General features: G+C 49.3%; 1 protein-coding gene across 1 annotated transcript in view; it reads left to right on the top strand.

The window, feature by feature from the left end:
* The window catches only part of LOC146809146 (IgGFc-binding protein-like), a 790,095-nt gene that overhangs the window by 494,346 nt on the left and 272,585 nt on the right, over positions 1-23,164 (top strand). Inside the window, exon 13 of the mRNA XM_085614833.1 lies at positions 14,706-15,304. Coding sequence (XP_085470959.1) covers positions 14,706-15,304 — 599 coding nt within the window. The remainder of the gene's footprint in view (positions 1-14,705; positions 15,305-23,164) is intronic.

Below are 23,164 nucleotides of genomic sequence, written 5' to 3' on the forward strand. Positions count from 1 at the left end.
ATCAAAACATTCACCCCCAGTCAAGATCTGGGTTAAATCCATCATTCTTTTGCTCACCATGCCACCCCAGTTTAGAGACAAAGCGCGCACCTTCCGGGCAACAGTGGAGGTGACAAATGAAGAGGAAGCAATACTAATGAGGGACTAACAAGCCCATTTACGATTTAGAAGCCAGCATTTAGGACAGACAATGACACAAGCCAATGGCAAATGTGGGCGGTTCTTCTATTCGCTACTCCACCACAACATGTCTCGCAGAGCAGCGCATGCGCACTGGCTCTAGGCTCGACCTATAAACCTAAGTGTCATGTAGTGCGCGGTATCGATGCATAATCTGCCTGTAGCCTGTCTGCAGTGTTGGGTGCTTGCATCATTGCAGAGTATGCAATGCAGTGTCGCTGTCTCTATGGAGAATTGATACCATGAGTCACATTTTCTTAATTGGCAGCTGATGATCTTTGAAAGTCGTATGTCATCGTACCTGCCCCAAACTAAGTGAGTCAGTGAAACAATTGAGTTCCACTTTCTCAAGGGTGGGCCGAAGAGTTTTCTGACATTAAAAAAAACCATAAAACGTGGGTGCAAAAAGTGCATTTTGGGGCACAACTTTCCCTTCACGTTTCAAAAAGCTTAGCCGATGAGATGACACGAAATATTCTAGCACGTTTATGATGTACCAAGCAAACCTGGGTAGATGGAGAACAAAGAGGGGAATTTGAAACTAATAGCTTAGACATTTGTCACAGACTCCGAATTATTACTGGCAAATATGATAAAGTGATCTTCAAAAAAAGGGCTATGAAGCCCCCTACAATGCAGCTCCTGGCTCACAAGTCATCACGTCTGGAAACGCCATCTGAGCGTTTAATATACACCAGGAGGCGTATGCAGTGGAAGAAGAATTATAAGAAGGAAGCAACGCTGCAGTTTTCACATAAAATGTTCTCACAGCTTTAGATGATGCAGCTGGGTCCCTCTGTCCCTCTGCCTCACGCACTCTGTGCCCAGCCTGTCCACACCAAGAAGCCACTGCAGAATGATCTGCTTTCACCCAGAGTCCAGCTCCACACCACCTAAAACAAACTGCACTGAGCCTGCAAAATCTACATCCTGCACCCAGCTGTGATACCAGCTCTGTTACGTCTAGGGCTACTGCACAAAGAGGATCCCGACCCTAGAGGCTGCACGAGGATCTACAGAGCCTAGAACCTGCTCTGCTAAGAATGCCTAGCACTCACTTTTGCCCCAAGAATCTGCTGTACTCTAAGGCCCAACTGCATCCCAATCCTGCTATACTCTGAGCCTGTATTGAACACAGAACTCGCTGTCTGAGCCTAGCTCTAGTTCCTACTGCACTAGGGTGACCAACTGGCATGGGTGCAAATTCAGGACAGTGAGTGTAAAAATTCAGGACAAATGGTCAAAATTCAGGACAAAAATTCAGGACAGGAGGTCAAAATACAGGACAAAAGGTAAATTTTACAGACACATCAGAGGAGGTTGCGCAATAGTATATAAGTAAGTAAATAGACAACCACTTAAGTACAAGTGAAAATAAGTTTATATTAGGTTGAGACAATTGTGCACTTCATGGTTTTTCAGTATGCGTGCAGCTTTAAGCAAATGTGCAGGTCTTTTTGTGGTAACAAAACCTACCCCACCTTTCCAGCTCCTAGAGAAAACGCCTGATGCACGGTCCGGCCAGTCCGGCCTTGATACCACCCTCCAATGGCGCCCCTCATCTTCACATAGACCCTCTCTCATGTGTATTTAATTTCTTTTATAGTGCTACGCATACCAAGTATGTAGGGCAGAGTGGCGGAGTGCGTTACAACACACACATATCATATAGAGACAATCACTCATATAAATGTGAAAGTCAGTGTATAGGAAATGTAGCTTATGATAATAGGGCTTACAATGTGTAATCATACTTTCATCCATCATTCAGTGTTTCACCATTCATTCTGTCCTTCCATCTGTGTGCCCATCCATGTCCATATTCAACCATTTACAAACCTATCCATCACGTATCCTTCCATCCATCATTTCACTCATCCATCCCTGCATCCACCCTTTTACTCATCCATCCATTATCCATCCATCCACCCTTTCACCCTATCCATTTGTACACTCATCCATCCAGCCATTTACCTACCCAGACATCCTTTCACTTACTCATTGATCCACCCAGTCACTCATCCTTCCACCCATCCACCTGTTCGGTCATCCATTCACCCATCCTCCCTTTCTCTCTATTCCCCTTTCTCTTAGCCATCAATCCTTCCATCCACGCACCCATCCATCTACTCATCCACTCATGAATCCATCCATTGAACCTAGCACTCATCCGTCCTTTCACTCATCCACCCATCCTTCCTCTCATTCATCCACCCTTTCACTCCTTCACTCATCTATCCATCCTTTTGTCCATCTACCCGCCTCTTCACTCACTTATCCAGCCTTACATCCACCCATCTAGTCACCCTTTCACTTATCAATTCATCAATCCACCCTTTCACTTATCAATTCATCAATCCATCCATCATTTCACTCATCCATCCAGCCATCCATCTATCCACCCATCCCTTCACTTACTCATTCGCCCTCCTTTTCATATTAATTGTGAGCTGAGCCTTTGTCTGCAGAGTTGCAGACAGAAGAGACCCATCAAGAACTCCACCCTCGCTGTAGTTCCTAAAGCAAGGGGTGGGGTGGGGCAGGGTTCACTATGCCTCTGCACATAGGAAATCTGAAAAAGTAGAAGGCATGAGTCATGCATGATGCACAGTGCCTGGACGTGGGGCGACTATGACATGGTGTTGTTTCCAGAGCTTTAAGTGGGATGAAAAAAATAGGGGGGTCTCTCCAAAAGGGTGTTTTATGTAATTAAGGGTGTGGATTAAAACACCTAAACTAAAAATCTGTTCTTAGTATAATGTGCCGCCCGACTGGTATTTTTGTTGCTTCTGATATTGCATCCATATATATAATACAACAAGTAACGTTACACCTAGAACAAGTAACGTTACACCTACAACAAGCCAGAACTATTGGCTTTGTCAACGGTTGTTAGTTGTATAAAATAAAAAAGCAGCAACCATGGCTTCCTTGAATATAATATTGAAAATGCGTCAGTTCTAAAATGATGAGACTGAAAGAACTATAATCCTTTCCTTTGAACTTCTTTCACTGCCTCCCTTTGGTTAACTGGATTCTCACCTTGCAGCAGCATGGGCGTTTTTGCACTTCCATGGGACAGAATGCCCTGCCCTGACCGAGGCTGGAGGAGGCCACCACATGCTGTGCCAGCCCAGACTGACCCATTGTCCTTCTGTACGTGGCAATCAGCCGCACACAGAATGACAATGGGAGGGGAGGGGCTGCTCATGTGCTCAGTGGAGTGCGAGGTGGCCCCACCAGGGAGCTGGGACCTTTCCCAGGGGACCAGCTCTGTTCCCTGAAAGTCCCAAAATTACGGACAAAAGGTGTCCGTAAAAGGAATCCTCACGGACAAAGGACCTGAGGTCAAATTTACGGACGTCCGTGAAATTTACGGACGGTTGGTCACCCTATGCTGCACTCTGAGCCTAGCTGTGCATGCAGAGCCTGTTTCCAATCCCAGCTCCGCTGTACGGCGTGTGACCCTGAGCACATCATTGTCGACTGCTGCTGCTGCATGGACATTGAAGAAGGGCTGGGCCTGGCAGCCAGCTGGGACCAGTGCATCGTGGGTACTCTTCTGGAGCCACGGGCACTTGGAAACCAGATATTTTCAAAAAGGCTGCTTCTTGGGCCTTGTTAGAATTGGGAATCTCTAGTTGGCACAGGTATGCACTTGCCACAAGCAGGGACTCTCAATTCTAAGTCAGAGTAAGGGGATCACCCTTTTAAATAACCCCTGCTCACCCTTTAGGTAGTGTGGCGCAAGCAGTCAAGACTATTCTCAGGGCGTCATAGGTTAAGCATTTGTGAACACATACATTAATACAATGACACACCACAAATGGACACCAGTCAAGGTTATATCAAAAATAGGTTTCTTTATATAAGGCTTAGCACAAGACCAGAATAACGATTAAAATGACCACAGTATTATTTTAAAGTTCAATGTTCTTGTAAAAAGGCTTAAAATGCAAAAATAGGCTTCTTTTAGTCAATTCGGCTTCTTTTCAGGTTTTGTACGGTTCGTACCTGGGTGTGCGACTCGTCCGCATTAAAAACAAGGAAAGTACGAGTCAAACAATCGGTGCGGACTCCGGGGTCCGTAACACGCACCCTGCGATGCGAACAGAACAAAGTACTTTAAGTTTGTGGGGTCCGCGACGGACAGTGCGGGACAAGTTGATGGGTCCGGGTCGTAGTTCGGCAGCGTATTCAGATGCTGGTCGGGTCGCGGCGTCGGTACGCGGCGTTGGTACGGGATCTTCAGGGATACGTGCAGATGGCCCGGATCAGCTTGCAGAGTCCGTGGCGTTCAGCGTTCGAGCCGTACCTTCGGTGCAGATAGGCGGCAACACTTCTCGGCGCCGTACAGCGTACGGGGAGGATCAGCGTGATGCGGCTTCTCGGCTCTGAGTACGGCACGGTGCAGTACGTTGGCAGCGTATGGACCGTACCTGCGGGACAGCGAAGCTTGAGTCCGGAGTACAGGGTTCGGCAGCCAGTGATGTACGTCTCGAATCGGCGGGGAAGGTTAGGTGCGATGCGGCCGGGAGGGATACGGCGCGTACTAACGCTTTTGGATCAGCGTAGACGCACGGTGCCGGGCGGCAAAGACATGGCTTCGCGGCGGATGGTTTACGAGGCATACTGGGGCCAAATCCAGCGGGAAACAAGCAAAAATTGTCCAGGCAACTCAGTTTTGGAAGGCAGATGAGTCCAATGGTCCTGCGACTCAGTTCAGGGGGCAAGCTCTTCTTCCAAGCCCTTGGAGATAGTTGAAAAACAAAGTGCAAAGTCTCTTTCAGGCTTTTCCTCTCCTTTCTCAGCAAGGCACCAACTGCAGGCCAATGCCCCAGGTCAGGGAAAGTTACTCCTCCTTCAGCTTCTTCCAGGTCCTTCTGGTCAGGCAGAGTTCCTTCGTGGTTCAATCAGGATCTGATTTCTTAGGAGCAGGGCTCCTACATTTATACCAAGTTTCTTTTGTCTTTACAGGCCAGGGGGGCCTTTGCATAATCCCAGTCCAGTTCTTTTCAGTGGGGAGCACTTTGTTGTTGGGACTCTGGCTTCTTCTTTCAGCAGGCAGGGCAGAGACATCAGACGCTCCCCAGGGGGTGGAGCCAGCATTGTGGTGGCAGAGCACTGCCCTATTCAGAGTCAAGGTGCACTCCTCCCACCCATCCTGGTGTAATCTCTCTATTCACCACCTGGTAGCCCCAGCCTGTCTCCTGGAACTTCCCAGCCCTGTCACTTAAGCTACACACAAAGAAGATAGCCCTCCCCTCCAGAGGCGGACTGAGATGGTTAGGCACGCAAAGGCTAACTTTCTAAAAGTAGCATTTGCAAACCCAGGATATTAAAATAACCTTTGCTAAAAGATGTATTTTATTATTCTGAGTTCAGGCATACTAAACATGAATTTCTACCATGCTTCCTGGGCCTACTAGGATTATAGAGTGTTATAATCTAGCAGCCCATTCTGGCCTATGGAGAGCAGGTAGCCTTACAATAGTGAAAAATGGAAATGGCTGTAATTCACTATTAGGACATGCCACACACTTCAGGGCATGTCCTACCTTATCCTTACAATGCACCCTGCCCTAGCGCCTACCTTAGGGGTGACTAACATGAAGGTAAGGGAAGGTTTAGGGACTGGCAAGTGGGGACACTTGCCCAGTCAGCATGACAGTACCAGACTGCATGCAGGTTCTGCAATGGCAGACCTTAGACACATTTTACCAGGCTGCTTCTGTGGGCGGCACAACCAGTGCTGCAAGCCCACTAACAGCATTTGGATATACAAGCCCTTGGCACCCCTGGTGCCCTCTACTAGGGACTGATAGTAAACCAAATAAGCCAAACATGGAAGTCAATTCACATAATACATTTTCCCATAGGGAGCACTTGCCCTGTGGCACTGGATGGCAGTGTCACAGGGACCTGAGCAGCTAACACCAGCACAAAAATACATTGAGGCACAGACAAAAATGGAAGGGTGACCCACGCCAATGGTGCCAAGTCTAACACGTGTCCCCTCCAGCTGAAATGTGGGGAGAACTACCCTACCCCAGGGAGTTCTCATCACTAAGGCGATAAAATCTGGAAAGACCATCAGCGTTGGCGTGGTCTGTACCGGGGCGATGTTCCACCGTGAAATCCATCCCCTGTAGGGAAATGGACCACCTCAACAACTTAGGATTCTCACCCCTCATCTGCATCAACCATCTGAGGGGCCTGTGGTCTGTATGAACCCGGAAGTGAGACCCAAACAAGTAGGGTCTTAGCTTCTTCAATGCCCAGACCACAGCAATTGCTTCTCGCTCAATCGCACTCCACTTTTGTTCCCGGGGTAGTAACCTCCTACTTATGAAGGCTACAGGTTGGTCCCAGCCCTCCTCAGTCATCTGTGAGAGAACAGCCCCTACACCATGCTCTGATGCATCTGTGTGCACAAGGAATTCTTTGGAGAAGTCAGGAGCCAGGAGCACGGGCGCCGTGCACATGGCAGTCTTCAGGGTGTCAAAAGCCTTCTGACAGGTGTCAGTCCATATCACTTTTCTGGGCTGCTTCTTCGAAGTCAGCTCTGTCAAGGGGGCAACAATGCTGCCATACCCCTTGACAAACCTCCTGTAGTACCCTGTGAGTCCTAAAAAGGCCCTCACCTCTATCTGGGTCTTTGGGGGCTCCCAAGCCAGGATGGTTTCGATCTTGGGTTGGAGGGGCGCCACCTGGCCGCTCCCCACTTGGTGTCCCAAGTACACCACTGATCCCTGCCCGATCTGACACTTGCTTGCCTTGATCGTGAGGCCTGCCTTGCGCAGTGCCATCAACACTTCCCAGAGATGTTGCAGGTGTTCTTTCCATGTGCCACTGAACACTGCGATGTCATCCAGGTATGCGGCGCTGAACTCGGTCAGCCCAGCCAACACCTGGTTGACCAACCTCTGGAAGGTGGCAGGGGCATTCTTCATCCCAAACGGCATAACCCGGAACTGGAAATGCCCATCTGGTGTGGAGAATGCGGACCTCTCCTTGGCCCCATCAGTCAAGGCGATCTGCCAGTACCCAGACGTTAGATCAAACGTGCTGAGGTACCGTGCAGCCCCTAACCGATCTATGAGCTCATCAGCTCTGGGGATGGGGTGCGCGTCAGTCTTCGTGACTGAGTTGAGTCCTCCGTAGTCCACACAGAACTGGAGTTCGGGTGTGGCACCCGGCGAGGCAGCCTTTGGGACCAAGACCACTGGGCTGGCCCAAGGACTGCTGGAGGGCTCAACCACCCCTAGAGCAAGCATCTTTGAGACCTCCTCTTTGATGCAGGCTCTGACCCTGTCAGTTACCCTGTAAGCTTTGTCCTTCACAGGTAAGCTGTCTCCTGTATCCACATCATGGACGCACCAATCTGTGATACCACGAACCAGGGAGAACAGGTCAGGAAACTGCCCCAGCAGCTGGCGGCAGTCATCCTGTTGCTCAGGGGTCAGGGTGGGTGAGAGGTTAACTCCATCCACTGACCCGTCTCGCTCTGAGGCTACCAGGAGGTCAAGAAGAGGCTCAGACTCCTCCTCCGTCCCATCATCTGTGGCCAAGAGCATGCCCACTTCGGATCTCTCCAAGTGGGGCTTCAGTCGATTGACATGTAGGACCCTTAAGGGGTTCCTAGGAGACTGCAAGTCCACCAAGTAGGTGACAGAACTCTTGCGCTCCACAATCTCAAAGGGTCCTGTCCACTTGTCCTGGAGTGCACAAGGCTCCACAGGGGCCAGGACCCATACCTTTTGACCAGGTTGAAGCTCAACCAGAGTGGCATTCTGATCATACCACCGCTTCATTTCCTCCTGGCTGGCTTCCAGATTTGCCTCAGCAAGTTGCCTAAAACGCCTAGTCTGGTTCCGAAAGGCCAGCATGTAACTATATACATTCTGGGGAGGTTTCCTGGGAGATTGCTCCCAGCCTTCCTTGACCAGACTAAGAGGTCCTCGTACTGGGTGGCCATACAGAAGCTCAAAGGGACTGAACCCCAGAGACTTCTGTGGCACCTCACGGTGCGCGAAGAGAAGGCATGGTAAGAGGACGTCCCACTTACGCCTCATGGGCTCCTCAAGGCCCATAATCATGCCCTTTAGGGTTCGGTTGAATCTCTCAACCAACCCGTTTCCTTGGGGATGGTAAGGGGTGGTGAACTTGAATGTCACACCACACTCTTGCCAAAGGGATTTCATATATTTCGATATGAAATTGGTCCCCCTGTCAGACACCACCTCTAGAGGGAATCCTACTCGTGAGAAAATTCCCATCAGTGCCCGTCCCACCACGGGGGCCGTCACTGTCCTCAGAGGGATGGCTTCAGGGTACCGGGTGGCATGGTCCACCAAGACCAGGATAAACCTGTTGCCCATGGCTGTCTTGGGGTCCAGTGGCCCCACAATGTCAATCCCCACTCGCTGGAATGGGGTACTGACCACAGGGAAAGGTTGGAGTGGAGCCCCCAGCTTCCTTCCACTCTTACCACTTGCCTGGCAAGTCTGGCATGTCCTGCAGTGAGTGTCAGAACTCCTGCACATTTGAGGCCAATAAAAGTGGGTGACAAGCCTTTCGAAGGTCTTGTCCTGCCCCAAATGCCCTGCTAACGGAACGTCATGAGCCAGCCCCAGTAGGAAGGCTCTGAACTTCTGGGGTACCACCAGTGCACGGGCTGACCCAGGTTCAGCAACCTTAGGCTCTGAGTACAGGAGGTCGTTCTCCCAGTAGATTAAGTGAGTACCGGACTGATCACCATTGGCCTGGGCTGCAGCCTGCTGCCGCATACCCACTAGAGAGGGGCACTCCTTCTGCTCCCTGCAGAATTCCTCCCTGGTGGGGCCTCCTTCTTGCTGCCAATGGGTCAGCTCAGGCAGGTCCCCCAGTTCGGCTATCTGTTCCCCGGTAGGCTCCAGGGCATCCCCCTCAAGGTCTGCTTCCTCCTGGGCCGTGGGAACTTCAGGAGCCGGTTTCCCGTGCCTCCTGCGCCCTCTCCCTAAGGCCGGTTCCTGGGCCTCTCCCTCAGGCTCCAGGATCCCTTCAACACCCCTACTGGCTGCCATTGACCGGGTGGTCACGCACGCCCAATCAGGTAAACCCACCATCCGCAGGTGAGTTGTCTTCTCCACCTTTTCCCAAGGGGAGCTCTCCAAATCATTTCCTAGGAGACAATCAACAGGCATGGCAGTTCTCACAGCGACTTGCAGAGTACCAGAGACCCCCCCCCCCCACTCAAAGGGAACTTGAGCCATTGGACATTGACTCTCTGTTGTCAGCGTTGACAACACGGCAGAATGCGGGTGGGACCACCTGCTCTTGAGACACCAGGTGTTGCTTGACAGCAGTCACATTGGCTCCTGTATCTCTAAGAGCCCCCACCCTCTTGCCATTTATGGTCACCCACTGCCCATACTTTTGAGTATTGGGGGGCAGTTGGGCCTCAGCGACCATCTCACTGTCTCCTAATGAGACTAGGGTCATCTGTACGGGAATCCCCTCCCCTTGGACATCTACCTCCCTCCCAAAGGTTACACTAGCCACCTGCTTGGGGGGTGGAGCACCAGAGGGTGCTGGTTTACCAAACATGGGGCACTTGGGATCCATGGAATAGTGCCCCAGGTTGTTACACTTGTAACATCTGGGGGGCCCTCTTTGAACAGGGTTACCTGTCGGGGCCCCGGTCTGCTTCGGTGGTGGGGGTGGCTGAGAACCTTTCCCTTGGTTCCCTTGGGAATTACTTTGGGCCCTCTGTAGAACTCCCTCTGTTCACCCTTGTCCCCCCCACTCTTCTTCTGGGGACCTTGACCACCTTTGGCGGGGCCTCCCACGGGACCCTTGTGGACCCTGGTACTGATCCAGCGGTCCGCCTCCTCAGCAAGCTTCCTAGGGTTAGTCAGCTTGCTATCGATCCGGTGCTGGCGTAGCTCAGGAAAACAATTATCAGACAAGTGCTCCCATGCAATTAGATCAAGCAGCCCTTGGTAATCATTCACTTTGCTACCCTTCACCCAACCATCTAGTGCTCTGGAAAAAAAGGTCACATATTCTACATAAGTGGTACCAGGTTTCTTGGTGCAATCCCTAAACCTCTGCCTGTACAATTCAGGAGTTAACCCATACCTTGTCATCAGGGGTTCCTTCATGTGTGGATAGGATGTAGTGACATCAGAGAGGAGATCCAGCAGTGTGTCCCGCCCCTCACTCAGGAACCTTCCCCACAACCCCGCTCCCCAATCTCTCTCAGGGACCCGGTGGGAGGACATGGCTACTTCATAGGCCCTGAACCACTGCCCAATATCATCCTGCTTGTAATACTCTTTCACCACATCTTTAGGAATGTGCACCCTTGACTCTGTTAAATTGCTGCCACCAGAGGGAGAGCGGACTAAACTCTTGGCCTTGAGATCCAACTCCCTCATTTTTACCTCATGCTCCATGGCCAGCCTTTGTCTTTCCATTTCCATTTGAAGTTTTGCCATCTCCACTTCATGTGCTCTTGCAGCAATCCTGTCGGCCATCTCCTCTGGCGACAGGCCTCTGCCAGGCTCAGAAGCACCTTCTGGGGGTATCACCTCCAGCGCATTCTTTGGGAACTGGGATTCGTACCAGGCCCTCAGGGCCTTTGTGTACTGATCCTTGTTTTTCAATCCAGTTTGGTTAATTCTGTACTTGGAGAGGTATCCTTTCAAGACTTCACTTGTGCACTTCATCAGTGCCCTCTCCTCCCAATCTATGTCATCAACTCCAGAGAATATAGAGGACGCCCTGCCTCCATTGACTGAGCTAGGCATGGTTTCTTAAAGTGGAGATTCTTCAGCAAAAACAAAAATCAATACTGTGTGGCTGCGTTATCGGTCTGAACTCACTACGTGGCGTTCACTCAATCACTGTACATGAACCACAAATGCAAATTAAAATCCTCACCGCTGACCACCAATGTTAGAATTGGGAATCTCTAGTTGGCACAGGTATGCAATTGCGACAAGCAGGGACTCTCAATTCTAAGTCAGAGTAAGGGGATCACCCTTTTAAATAACCCCTGCTCACCCTTTAGGTAGTGTGGCGCAAGCAGTCAAGACTATTCTCAGGGCATCATAGGTTAAGCATTTGTGAACACATACAGTAATACAATGACACACCACAAATGGACACCAGTCAAGGTTATATCAAAAATAGGTTTCTTTATATAAGGCTTAGCACAAGACCATAATAACGATTAAAATGACCACAGTATTATTTTAAAGTTCAATGTTCTTGTAAAAAGGCTTAAAATGCAAAAATAGGCTTCTTTTAGTCAATTCTGCTTCTTTTCAGGTTTTGTACGGTTCGTACCTGGGTGTGCGACTCGTCCGCATTAAAAACTAGGAAAGTACGAGTCAAACAATCGGTGCGGAGTCCGGGGTCCGTAACACGCACGCTGCGGTGCGAACAGAACAAAGTACCTTAAGTTCGTGGGGTCCGCGACGGACAGTGCGGGACAAGTTGATGGGTCCGGGTCGTAGTTGGGCAGCGTATTCAGATGCTGGTCGGGTCGCGGCGTCGGTACGCGGCGTTGGTACGGGACCTTCAGGGATAATTGCGGATGGCCCGGATCAGCTTGCAGAGTCCATGGCGTTCAAGCCGTACCTTCGGTGCGGATAGGCGGCGACACTTCTCGGCGCCGTACAGCGTACGGGGAGGATCAGCGTGATGCGGCTTCTCGGCTCTGAGTATGGCACGGTGCAGTACGTTGGCAGCGTATGGACCGTACCTGCGGGACAGCGAAGCTTGAGTCCGGCGTACAGGGTTCGGCAGCCAGTGATGTACGTCTCGAATCGGCGGGGAAGGTTAGGTGCGATGCGGCTGGGAGGGATACGGCACGTACTAACGCTTTTGGATCAGCGTAGACGCACGGTGCCGGGCTGCAAAGACACGGCTTCGCGGCCGATGGTGTACGAGGCGTACTGGGGCCAAATCCAGCGGGAAACAAGCAAAAATTGTCCAGGCAACTCAGTTTTGGAAGGCAGATGAGTCCAATGGTCCTGCGACTCAGTTCAGGGGGCAAGCTCTTCTTCCAAGCCCTTGGAGATAGTTGAAAAACAAAGTGCAAAGTCTCTTTCAGTCTTTTCCTCTCCTTTCTCAGCAAGGCACCAACTGCAGGCCAATCCCCCAGGTCAGGGAAAGTTACTCCTCCTTCAGCTTCTTCCAGGTCCTTCTGGTCAGGCAGAGTTCCTTCGTGGTTCAATCAGGATCTAATTTCTTAGGAGCAGGGCTCCTACATTTATACCAAGTTTCTTTTGTCTTTACAGGCCAGGGGGGCCTTTGCATAATCCCAGTCCAGTTCTTTTCAGTGAGGAGCACTTTGTTGTTGGGACTCTGGCTTCTTCTTTCAGCAGGCAGGGCAGAGACATCAGACGCTCCCCAGGGGGTGGAGCCAGCATTGTGGTGGCAGAGCACTGCCCTATTCAGAGTCAAGGTGCACTCCTCCCACCCATCCTGGTGTAATTTCTCTATTCACCACCTGGTAGCCCCAGCCTGTCTCCTGGAACTTCCCAGCCCTGTCACTCAAGCTACACACAAAGAAGATAGCCCTCCCCTCCAGAGGCGGACTGAGATGATTAGGCACGCAAAGGCTAACTTTCTAAAAGTAGCATTTGCAAACCCAGGATATTAAAATAACCTTTGCTAAAAGATGTATTTTATTATTCTGAGTTCAGGCATACTAAACATGAATTTCTACCATGCTTCCTGAGCCTGCTAGGATTATAGAGTGTTATAATATAGCAGCCCATTCTGGCCTATGGAGAGCAGGTAGCCTTACAATAGTGAAAAACGAAAATGGCTGTAATTCACTATTAGGACATGCCACACACTTCAGGGCATGTCCTACCTTATCCTTAAAATTTACCCTGCCCTAGGGCCTACCTTAGGGGTGACTAACATGAAGGTAAGGGAAGGTTTAGGGACTGGCAAGTGGGGACACTTGCCCAGTCAGCATGACAGTACCAGACTGCATGCAGGTTCTGCAATGGCAGACCTTAGACACATTTTACCAGGCTGCTTCTGTGGGCGGCACAACCAGTGCTGCAAGCCCACTAGCAGCATTTGGATATACAAGCCCTTGGCACCCCTGGTGCACTCTACTAGGGACTGATAGTAAACCAAATAAGCCAAACATGGAAGTCAATTCACATAATACATTTTCCCATAGGGAGCACTTGCCCTGTGGCACTGGATGGCAGTGTCACAGGGCCCTGAGCAGCTAACACCAGCACAAAAATACATTGAGGCACAGACAAAAATGGAAGGGTGACCCACGCCAATGGTGCCAGGTCTAACAGGCCTCTTATCCTGCCTCCTCACACCATGCCACATACTGCCCCTGTCCTCCTACAGCAGGGAATGTAGGCCTCCTGGGATGGTGAGCCATGCTCTATTAAGAAAGGGCACTCAGCAAGTCCAGAAGCACATGTGCGCTTTCACCATCACTAACATACGTTAGTGATTGTGAAGGCACACGTCGTGCTTTAAGGCTTGCTGCATGCCTTTTGTTTATAGAGCGCGGCAGGTTGCGTGTCTTTTTAAAAAAGTTTTCATGTTAATTGCAGTGACCGACATACTAATACACGGGCTGCATTTAAGATGAAAACTTTCCAAATAGACACACAATCTGCCTGCAGCCGCGCTCTATAAACAAAAGGCATGCAGCAAGCCTAAAAGCATGACGTGTGGCTTAAACAATCACTAATATATGTTAGTGATTGTGAAAGCACACGGCACGTCGTGCCTATAGTATTACTGCGTGCCTTTTCATCCTAGAGATCGGCTGGGGCAGATTGTCTGCTTTGTTTTTTAAGTATTCCTGTTGATCGCAGCGCCGGTCGTGCGTCTACAGGGCGCTGCGATTAACATGAACACCTGCGTCAGGGGATGTGCAGTGTGTGTGCGCGCTCCAAAGAAGACAGTGCGCGCTCGGAGTGTCATAGGTGCGCGGACACCCAAGCGCGCAGCTTCCGGGGAACAGTGGTGGTGGGATAATGCACCCAGTAGTGTGATGGCCAGGGTGAAATCCAAATCTGGGCTGATCCAAGATGTGAATAACAATAATTTAAATCAGGGGGTAAATCAAAAGCAACCACTAACTTCATGGAACTTCCTCAAAGCTGACTGTGTATTTGTTCAAAGCCAAAGGTCTTAGCTATACATAGTTGGAAAAGGTGTTCATGCTGTACAGCAGTCCAGAACTTTCAATAATGGATAAATGGCAAGGAAGTCACATGCATTGGCACATGACACTGCCTCATCAATACAGCAGCTTGTATTTATTAAATGTGCAAAGTTATCTCAGTATTTATTGAGGTTTCAGAACCACTGAGATCCGTCAGTGACTTTTTCTTTCTAGGCCCTTCCATTGTTATATATTATATTGGTGTAAAACGTCATCAACAAAGGCCTATGTGCTTAGAAATTCTGTATATGTCTTCTGATTATAATGCAGTGTATTAAATTTGTGGTGAACTAACATATATTTGTTTCCATTCCAGCACTTCCCTGTGGTGAGAACAGCCACTATGAGGCCTGTGGGAACGCCTGTCCAGCCAGATGCTCTGACACAACTGCCCCTGCCACCTGCACTCGACCCTGCGTGGAGACCTGCCAGTGTAATGATGGATACGTCCTTAGTGTCGACAAATGTGTCCCTGTGGAAAGCTGCGGCTGCACTTCCAATGGACTCTACTACAAACCCAATGAGGAATTCTGGTTCGATAACAACTGCCAAGTGCGCTGTAAGTGCGACCCAACCCTCGGCATGGTGGTCTGCAAGAACACCAAATGCAAAGACAGCGAAAAATGCATGCTGGTCAATGGAGTTCGAGGCTGCTTCCCAGTCAGCTACTCCACCTGTACCGGCAGTGGAGATCCTCACTACACCACCTTCGATGGATACAGATACGATTTCATGGGCACCTGCGTCTATCAGCTGGTTGGACTCGTCTACTCGGATCCCTCTCTCACTGCCTTCACAGTCACAGTTGAGAATGACAACCGAGGAAGCAAGACAGTTTCATACACCAAAGTGGTGACACTGGAGGCCTACGGCACAACCATAACCCTCAGCAGAGACTTCCCTTACCAGGCCTTGGTATGTATATAACCCATATTCCCCAAAATCAGTGGTGCAGGAACAATTATCATAGTGGGGGGAAAGAGGGGCTGCCATCAAAGTTTATTTATTTATTTATTTGCTAAATCGGATACAACTATCCAATGCCAATAGGTCTTACTTTAATAAAATGCATTCACACAAAAATACATCTCACATTGTACTCACACATGTATGATGCCCAACCTAAATTCACTCATCCTTCACTCTTATAAATACACCTCTGCTGCTACACTCACACAGACATACTGCTCACTCTGAACTCCCATGGGCATTTCTGCTAACACTCACATGTGTGGACACACGTAATACTTTACACTAGCACACCGCTCACCTGGCACTCGCACACTGCTACCCTGCACTCACACAGACAGGTACAATTCACACCCTGCTCCCTTCTCTCTGCAAGTAGGACTTCATTTTAAAGAGACTGACGCATCAGCATTGATGCGTCAGTTTTCTTGCACTTGTGTCTAATGCCCTTGCGACACCATGGATGCGCTGTATTTACAATACAGGACTCCATGAAGCAAGGATTAACAGATGCATCAGAACTTCTGATGCTTCTGTTGGCGCAAAAGTGATGCATTGCTGGAGTTGGTAGACAGAACATATAAGGGAGTCCTATTGCAAAAGTCCTGCATTAATCCTTACGCCTGGTCTGAGCAGGTATAGGGATTTTGACACAGTCAAGTCATAGAGTGACGCAGTGAAATGTTGCAAATTTCACTGCACCACATCTATTTGGCTTTTTAAGTGGGAACAGCTGCACTGCATGCATTATTAGTATAGGGTAGTTGTTATTGTGACCACATTATCGATTTCGAAAGAAAGCATGCATTTGTTGTACGTACTCTTTGCTTTCTGGCTTGACCAAAGTTGTATGAACCTTGGCAAAATTCCTCAGTTCCGTTATCTGTCCAAACTGTTAAGTGTTTCGAAACAGGCAGGACTCCACAAAGTTCTATATGGAGTTTCCAACCCAACCCTTCCGTTCAGCATTCAGAAGCGATCCAATTCACTGTGCAGCCCTGTACAAGCCTCATCATTTAATCGGTAAAATAATCCCAACAATAGCTGGCCACGTTGTACACAGGGTGGCATAGAGGGAACAGCATCCTAGTGTTGCTCCTCTGCTAGGATGGTAGCTGAGCATATCGGGCCTCTGTAGGTGGATAAGGGTGGTCACCTCTCTGTTTTATTGCCCTGGGTGTCAGGGGGGGAGGGGTAAGGCCAAAAGGGTTCTATAAGGGGTCATCTTCCAGGGCCAGGCCATATTTATGATCTGTGACTCACTTTAAATTACGAGCCCTAAAGCATGTAAGTGTGTTGAGGCTGAAAACACCAACAGGACAGATCTAGCTTTCCCAGGATGGGTGTTGGCTATTTAAGGAATTCACTGGTGACAACAGGATCCCCCGTTAGCTAACCCAACCTGTGTCATCAATCCACAAAGAGTGCCACTGTCATTATTATGTTGAATGGATTGTATTGTTGTAATTTACAAGGGTCCTCACATTCTTAATGAGCTAGGAGTAGCAATGCACTGAAAATGAAACACAACCAAGACCACAGCCTATTCTTGCACAACATAGTACTTGCAAAGCATAATCAAGTCTTAGACATTTCCCACACTCAGTCGGTGGTATTCTCACCATTTTTTCCATATCTTTTCATGCTTCCGGGAACATCCCATGGCCTCCTTGAGCACACAAAGCCCCACTTCGCCATGCCACCACAGAAGGAGGGGTTGGAGACTTCCACTTGCCGGTGATAACACGCTTGGCAAGCAGCGTTACAACCCCAATAAGAACACATTCCGTTCTCTGCCCGCCCACATTTTCCAGCAGCCCTAGCCAGGTAACTCAGGGGATAAGGTCCCAGAGTCAGCCCAAGATTGTTGAGAGCTTGGTGCCTATTCCATCCCAAAAGGGCACCAGCCTTGAGCAGGGCCAAACCATGTAGAAATAATACGCATCTGGCCAAGAGCATCAGAAGCTGTCAGCCTCAGGGGTCCTACCAGTGCGGTGAGGCCATATAAGTAATGTGTAGATATTTAAGTTGGCATGGCTGATCTGTATTGTTACTACCTAGTCTTTCAGCTGGTGGTGATTAACAATAGTTTCAACAGGGCCTGGTTTTCTCAAGCCAGCCCACATTGCGACATGGAGCCTGCGGACTTTTTCCACATGGTCTGGGCCCGTTACGCTCTATCTACCTATTGGACAGGCGTGCTCTGGGAAGTGTCCGGGGTGCTAGGTTGGGAGATCCCCATGTCACCCATTCTGATTTTACTTTGGGCACTTGAGGGGGCAGGGGCACTAGGGCTGAGAAATCCTTCTTAGGATTGGCCCTTTTGGTAGTGAAGCGAGACATCGCCTCATGCTGGCTTGCTTCTAGACCTCCTACCCTGACTGCATGGAGTAGGGGGGTAGATTGGTGTGTGCAGCAGGAGAAGGTGGTCTACTAGGTCCGTGGGTGCCCCCGGAAGCACGTCAAGGTATAGAGAAATGGCTTGGGCAGTTAGTTGATCTCGTGACACTGTTTCCTCAATCACATCACAACATCCATATTATGTACACTGTATGCCGAATGAGCTGACCTACTTGGATCTTGCCTTGCTTTTGTCGCTCTATGGAATGTGTCTTAACCAAATATTTTACATTGTACTGTAAATTTCAATAACACTGGTTTATAAAAACAAATAGCCACTCCTTGGTACCCATGGTTCAACCCTGCATAATCAACTTTGTTGGTTCCATTGCAGCCAAGGAAGGGACAATGGACACCTAATAAATGTGTTTCCTTAAACATAACAATTGCTGTCTCGAACCAACTAATATAATGCAGAACAGCAAATCTTTTAATGAGATCCAGCAAGCCATTCACATTCCAGGACAATAACTTAACTGGTACGAGAGGAGCAGAGAACAGGTGTCCCTGATCCAGGTACTGGGACATGGGTGGTCATTGCTGAGTCACAATATAAGCAGCACTGGAATCATTGGCTAAGAACGAGTGCATCTGGGAATGACCAACTGTCTCAGTGCGCTGCATGGTCAAACAAGCCGAAACAAACAAAACAACTCAAATCCCCAACATCCCCCCACCCCATGCTTCTACCCCGTAAGTATCTGTCACCCTAACCCTAAATATAGCATTGGCTAAACCAGGCCAGAGGGCAGCAGCCCCAGTGACCTCTTTCCTGTAGGAGCCTGGTGCCTGACAGCTGTTACATTGTCATATGTGTCACGTAAATCCATGGGGCAATATTCAATGACAATCTCAGTATGGCCAAAAGTACAGACAAAACTGAGACACAAACCATCCCCATGTACTGCTTGGTAGTGCTCTGAAGTGGTTCAGCATGCCTGTACATATTCTCATCTGGGGCACTGAGCGCCTCACTCTAAGACCCAAACCATCTGATCCAGAGGAGCCCCGGCTGCTGCGGGTTCATGAGCGAGTCTTATGGGAGCAAGCTTGTTTTCATCTGGGTGACTTGTGGGGAAGATGGGAGCACTACCTCTCACCTGGAGCCCAGCCTCTCCAGATCCATATTTCTGCTTGAGCACCCTCCTCTCCACCGCCCACTTCCAAGCCTGCTCCAGAGTGTCAAAGACGTAGGTGGCCGAATTGAAAATCATTTTCAACCTCGTAGGAAAATTGATTGTGCACTGCAAGTTGAGGGTCAAAAGTTTGTATTTGATCACTATGAAAGAGCATCTATGTTGCGAAGGTCCTGGTGAGATCAGGCCCCCCAAACAATAGCATCCATGTTTTGATAGGTGAGAATCCGTGCAAACATCAAATGGCTGGGGCGCAGGGCGTAGGGCAGAGGGCGATGGGCAAATGACCTGTGCTCCTGCTCCAGCATGAACCACTGTGACAACTTGTCAGTAGGGACCCAGGAGTGTAGCCACTCATCCAGAAAGCTCTACATGTCAGCAGCCTCATGCCCCTCAGGAAAACCAACAAACCTTAGGTTATCCCTACTTGATCCTTTTATTCCGTAACCTCGGCCCGCTCCTCAAGCAATCCCATTGTTCAGAGTTATTTGTAAACCTGAGGTTGTGGTGCGGCCAATTCTTCTGAGGACACCCGGGTCTCTGCCTCCGTTGCCCGGCTTTATTCCGGAGATCTTCACGCTGCAAGGAGACATCCACTTGAACCTCGCCCACCTTAGCCTCTACCACTTCCCTTGAGTCTTGGATCACCTTAAGTATTGTTGCATGGTCAGAGTGGCTGGAAGGCTTCTTTGTTGCCCCGAGCCCATCAGTGACACCAATGGCATTTAAGCCGAGGCTTATTATGCCCCATAACCAGAAAAAGCCCCTCCAGACTCAGTAGAAAGTACCTTTCTCGCAACATGTTGCCCGCTTACCCTGGAAGGCAGCACACGCAGCAGCCAGGGCAACTGCATCTTCATGGAGATTCATGGAGACAATGAGCTGTCTACTTCCAGGTAATAAAACAAAAGCAGCAGGACAGGTTGCAAGCAGAGGCTACTTCTTCACAGCCAAAGTTCAGGAGTGAGAATCCCTCTCCAAAGAGGCCTGGGTCCCAGGTGGCAGGCAGAATGAATCCCAGTGTTAATTGCAGGACACAGCCCTGGATTCGTGGGGAGGACCCACCTGATAAGTACCAGATCACCCTACAAGAGTTTACTGCACAGAGGGGGGGGGGGCAGGCCAGGGGCACCCGATGACGGAAAGGGAAGGCTGACCCAATCGGCTCCCACACCACCAAGAGGAGGGCAACAAGTATGTAGAGCAAAGGGTAGCTGGGCTGGCCATCAGATGCAGCCCATCTACAGATCCCATGGGCCTGGATTTATAATACTTCACAGGGATGGGTACAAACACCCCTGTTTACCCACCCCGGGGCTACATCTCAAGCAAACAGACACTAGCAGTCAGCCCACTGAATCCAACATCGGGGGCACATGCCCATGACCTCCAACATTGGTAGTCCATCTGCTAGGCCGCTAGGCCCCTTACTTTATATCACCAGACCCTACCAGGCACAGGGCACCAGTCCAGACCGCTTGTACCCGCACCGGCATCGGTCCTCTCTATCATTAGCTACAATATGCATTGGAGTTGGGCCTCTCACCACCTCACCATGAAAGGGGAGAACAAGTCGCCAGCTACACCTGGAAGCTGACCAGCATGCAAAGGCCTGGGACTCCCAGGCAGCGCCCTCGCGGTCTGGGCAGCAGCCACCTGCCCCTTTCCTTGGTGACCCCGAGCCAGCCCACTGGCTTCCTTACCCCCAGCTGCCTCCAAATGCTGACTACTAGCCACGATGCCTCAGGTTCAGGAGCAGGCTGCCATAGTGGGCAAGGTCATGCAGCATCAGATTTGTCAATGGGGGGCCTTACATTCACATGCTATTTTTCCCAGGGCCCCCCTGACATGTGTCATGTTGGGTTTTGTCTGGCGTTCTGTATTCCATGAGAATGTTCCTTGTTGAATGTTAGATCAGTTTGCATGCAGCAATTCCTTGGTTGGCTGCATTTGCTGTGTCTCTTAAATATATCCTATTTTATCAGCATTTACCTGGACTTTAATCATTACAGTGGCCTGCACTTGGAGTCCCCCACCGGCAGCCTATAAGGAGGGTTCGAAGACAGCTGGTAGGCCACTGATTTTAGAGTATTCAGATAGGCGGCCGGGAACAGCTCCCTTCGATTTACATTTTAAAACACAAATATGCACACATCTGACCTATCTTTGGGTTGTAATCCAGCTTTACTAGCCCATAAGCCTTTCCATAGACTCAAAATGTCACTGAATTACTGTGCTATCTTTACTGTGGGGTGAAGGGGTGGGGGGGAGGGGTTGCAATACACAATGAGACTTCAAGTGATAGACTATGAAGTGTGCAATGGAACAGCTCACATCCACCATGTCCTTCAGAGACAACACTCTCCCTGCAGCCTCTCCAGATGTCTGTACTCCTTTGTGTCTGCCCCAATAGCTTAGTTCACACTGTTCAACAGCTACAAAACTACCCTAACCCAGTCCCTTTAATGAGAGTACTGCCTGCCTTTGGTCTGTCTGCAATACTGGGTTTTGCACACCAACTGCAAAATACAGAAAGGAATGGCAGATTAGAAAGTGGAAGAAGCTGTGAGAGGTCAGAAGCAAGAAAGGAGTAATCATTGAACCAGCGCAGCTAGTGACACCAGGATTAACACATGAGCAGGTTATGTGAACAGCAATAGCAGCCGGCATGGCTTGCGGGTGGGGTTGGGCTTGGGGTCATTTGGGGTGGGGAGTTCACGCAGGTGGGGGAGGTCAATAATTAAAAAATTAACTAAAACCTACCTTTCTGCCGGCGGGGGTCCAGAGTCTTCACTGCTCCTGCTTTCCTGCCTCCGGTAGGAACAGGAGGCAGGCAACCTCCCTCCCCTCCCTTGAGCCAATCACAATGCTCCAGTGATTGGCCGGGACGCCACCCAGCTAGGGGCTATAGGGGATGGCCTGTTCTCCACGTAGGCTGCAATGCATCCTGCATGGAGAAGTGTAGAGTGCGCACAACTGCTATGGGTGGCCCCAGAGGGCCAACTTAACCAGTTATGTGCATTCAGGAGTGGGCAAACCACTTCTGCCCTGCTTGCCAGCTCCGCTCATCCGCCCGCCTGCAATGGAGAAGTAAACATAAAAAGTTATTACCGTTTTATGTTTTGGCTTTCTTGCACTGCGGGAAAGCATTGGGGTGATGCCCCTCCGCCCAAGTGATGAGCCGTCCCTGGAAAACAGTAAGTAAGGACAAACATAGTATTCATGTAAGACTTCCTTACCTTTGAGGTGGTCTCAGTGAGAAATATACAAAGGATGGTTTGGTACCACATGGTCAATGCCCCTGGGGGACGCAATGGAAATATATTTGCAAAATAAGCACTCTTTCAAAGGAATCCAGTAAAATCTGTCCAATTAAATCCTGTAAACAGATTCCCAAAATGTGGGCAGAGCCAAAGCCCTTCTCCTGTTTATGAGTATCACATCATTTTCTGCCAGCATCTGCACTGTCAAAGCAGACAATAAAAATAAAACAAGTATAGACATATATTTAAAATGTTAAAAAAACACAGAGTAATTTAAATCAAAACAACTTTAAACTACATTTTACACTTAGGATGGAAAATGTATGGTATAATCTACAGCAAACTAGCAGCACACATTCCAGATTTCAACATATATTGCGGCACATACAGTTGGACTCTATCGATCTCAAGAGCTAGTGATACTGGAGAGTTTTCACCTCGTCTAACAAATTTAATTATTGAAAAAGGTTTGTGCTTAAGTAACTAGGTACTTTGTAAAATCTGTTCAATCCAAGGTAGTCAAACTCACTTACTCTTTCCAATATACTCCCACCTACCATATCCTAGCATAATTTTTTCTTCCATATATTTTATGTGCATTAAATACTAGTAGCGTATTTTTTCACATTTATCTCTAACCCATGGGTGTTGCAACATAGGTTCAATCCCTCAAGTAAAATCTTGAGCTGTCTTTCACTCTTAGAGGCTAATAAGTTGTCGCCAGCAAAAAGAAGTGCTGGTACCTTGAAACTTGCCAGGACAAGGAAGTCTTTCATACCTTTAAGTAAAATCTCACAAAACGTACCATTGTTTTTCCCTTGGGGTCATGTTGAATGCAACACAGAGATCTACAAAAGCAGCAAAAAAGACTTCCTCCACTAAGGTCAGCTCCTTTCCACTTAGAGTTGATAGACTTGGTCAAATCCCATTCTAAAGCCAGCCTGGAGCAGACTAACAATGCCATTATTTGTTAGCCAGGTTGTAAGCTTATCTGATACTTGGCTGAC

This window comes from Triturus cristatus, chromosome 7 (genome assembly GCF_964204655.1).
Source record: "Triturus cristatus chromosome 7, aTriCri1.1, whole genome shotgun sequence".
NCBI lineage: Eukaryota > Metazoa > Chordata > Amphibia > Caudata > Salamandridae > Triturus > Triturus cristatus.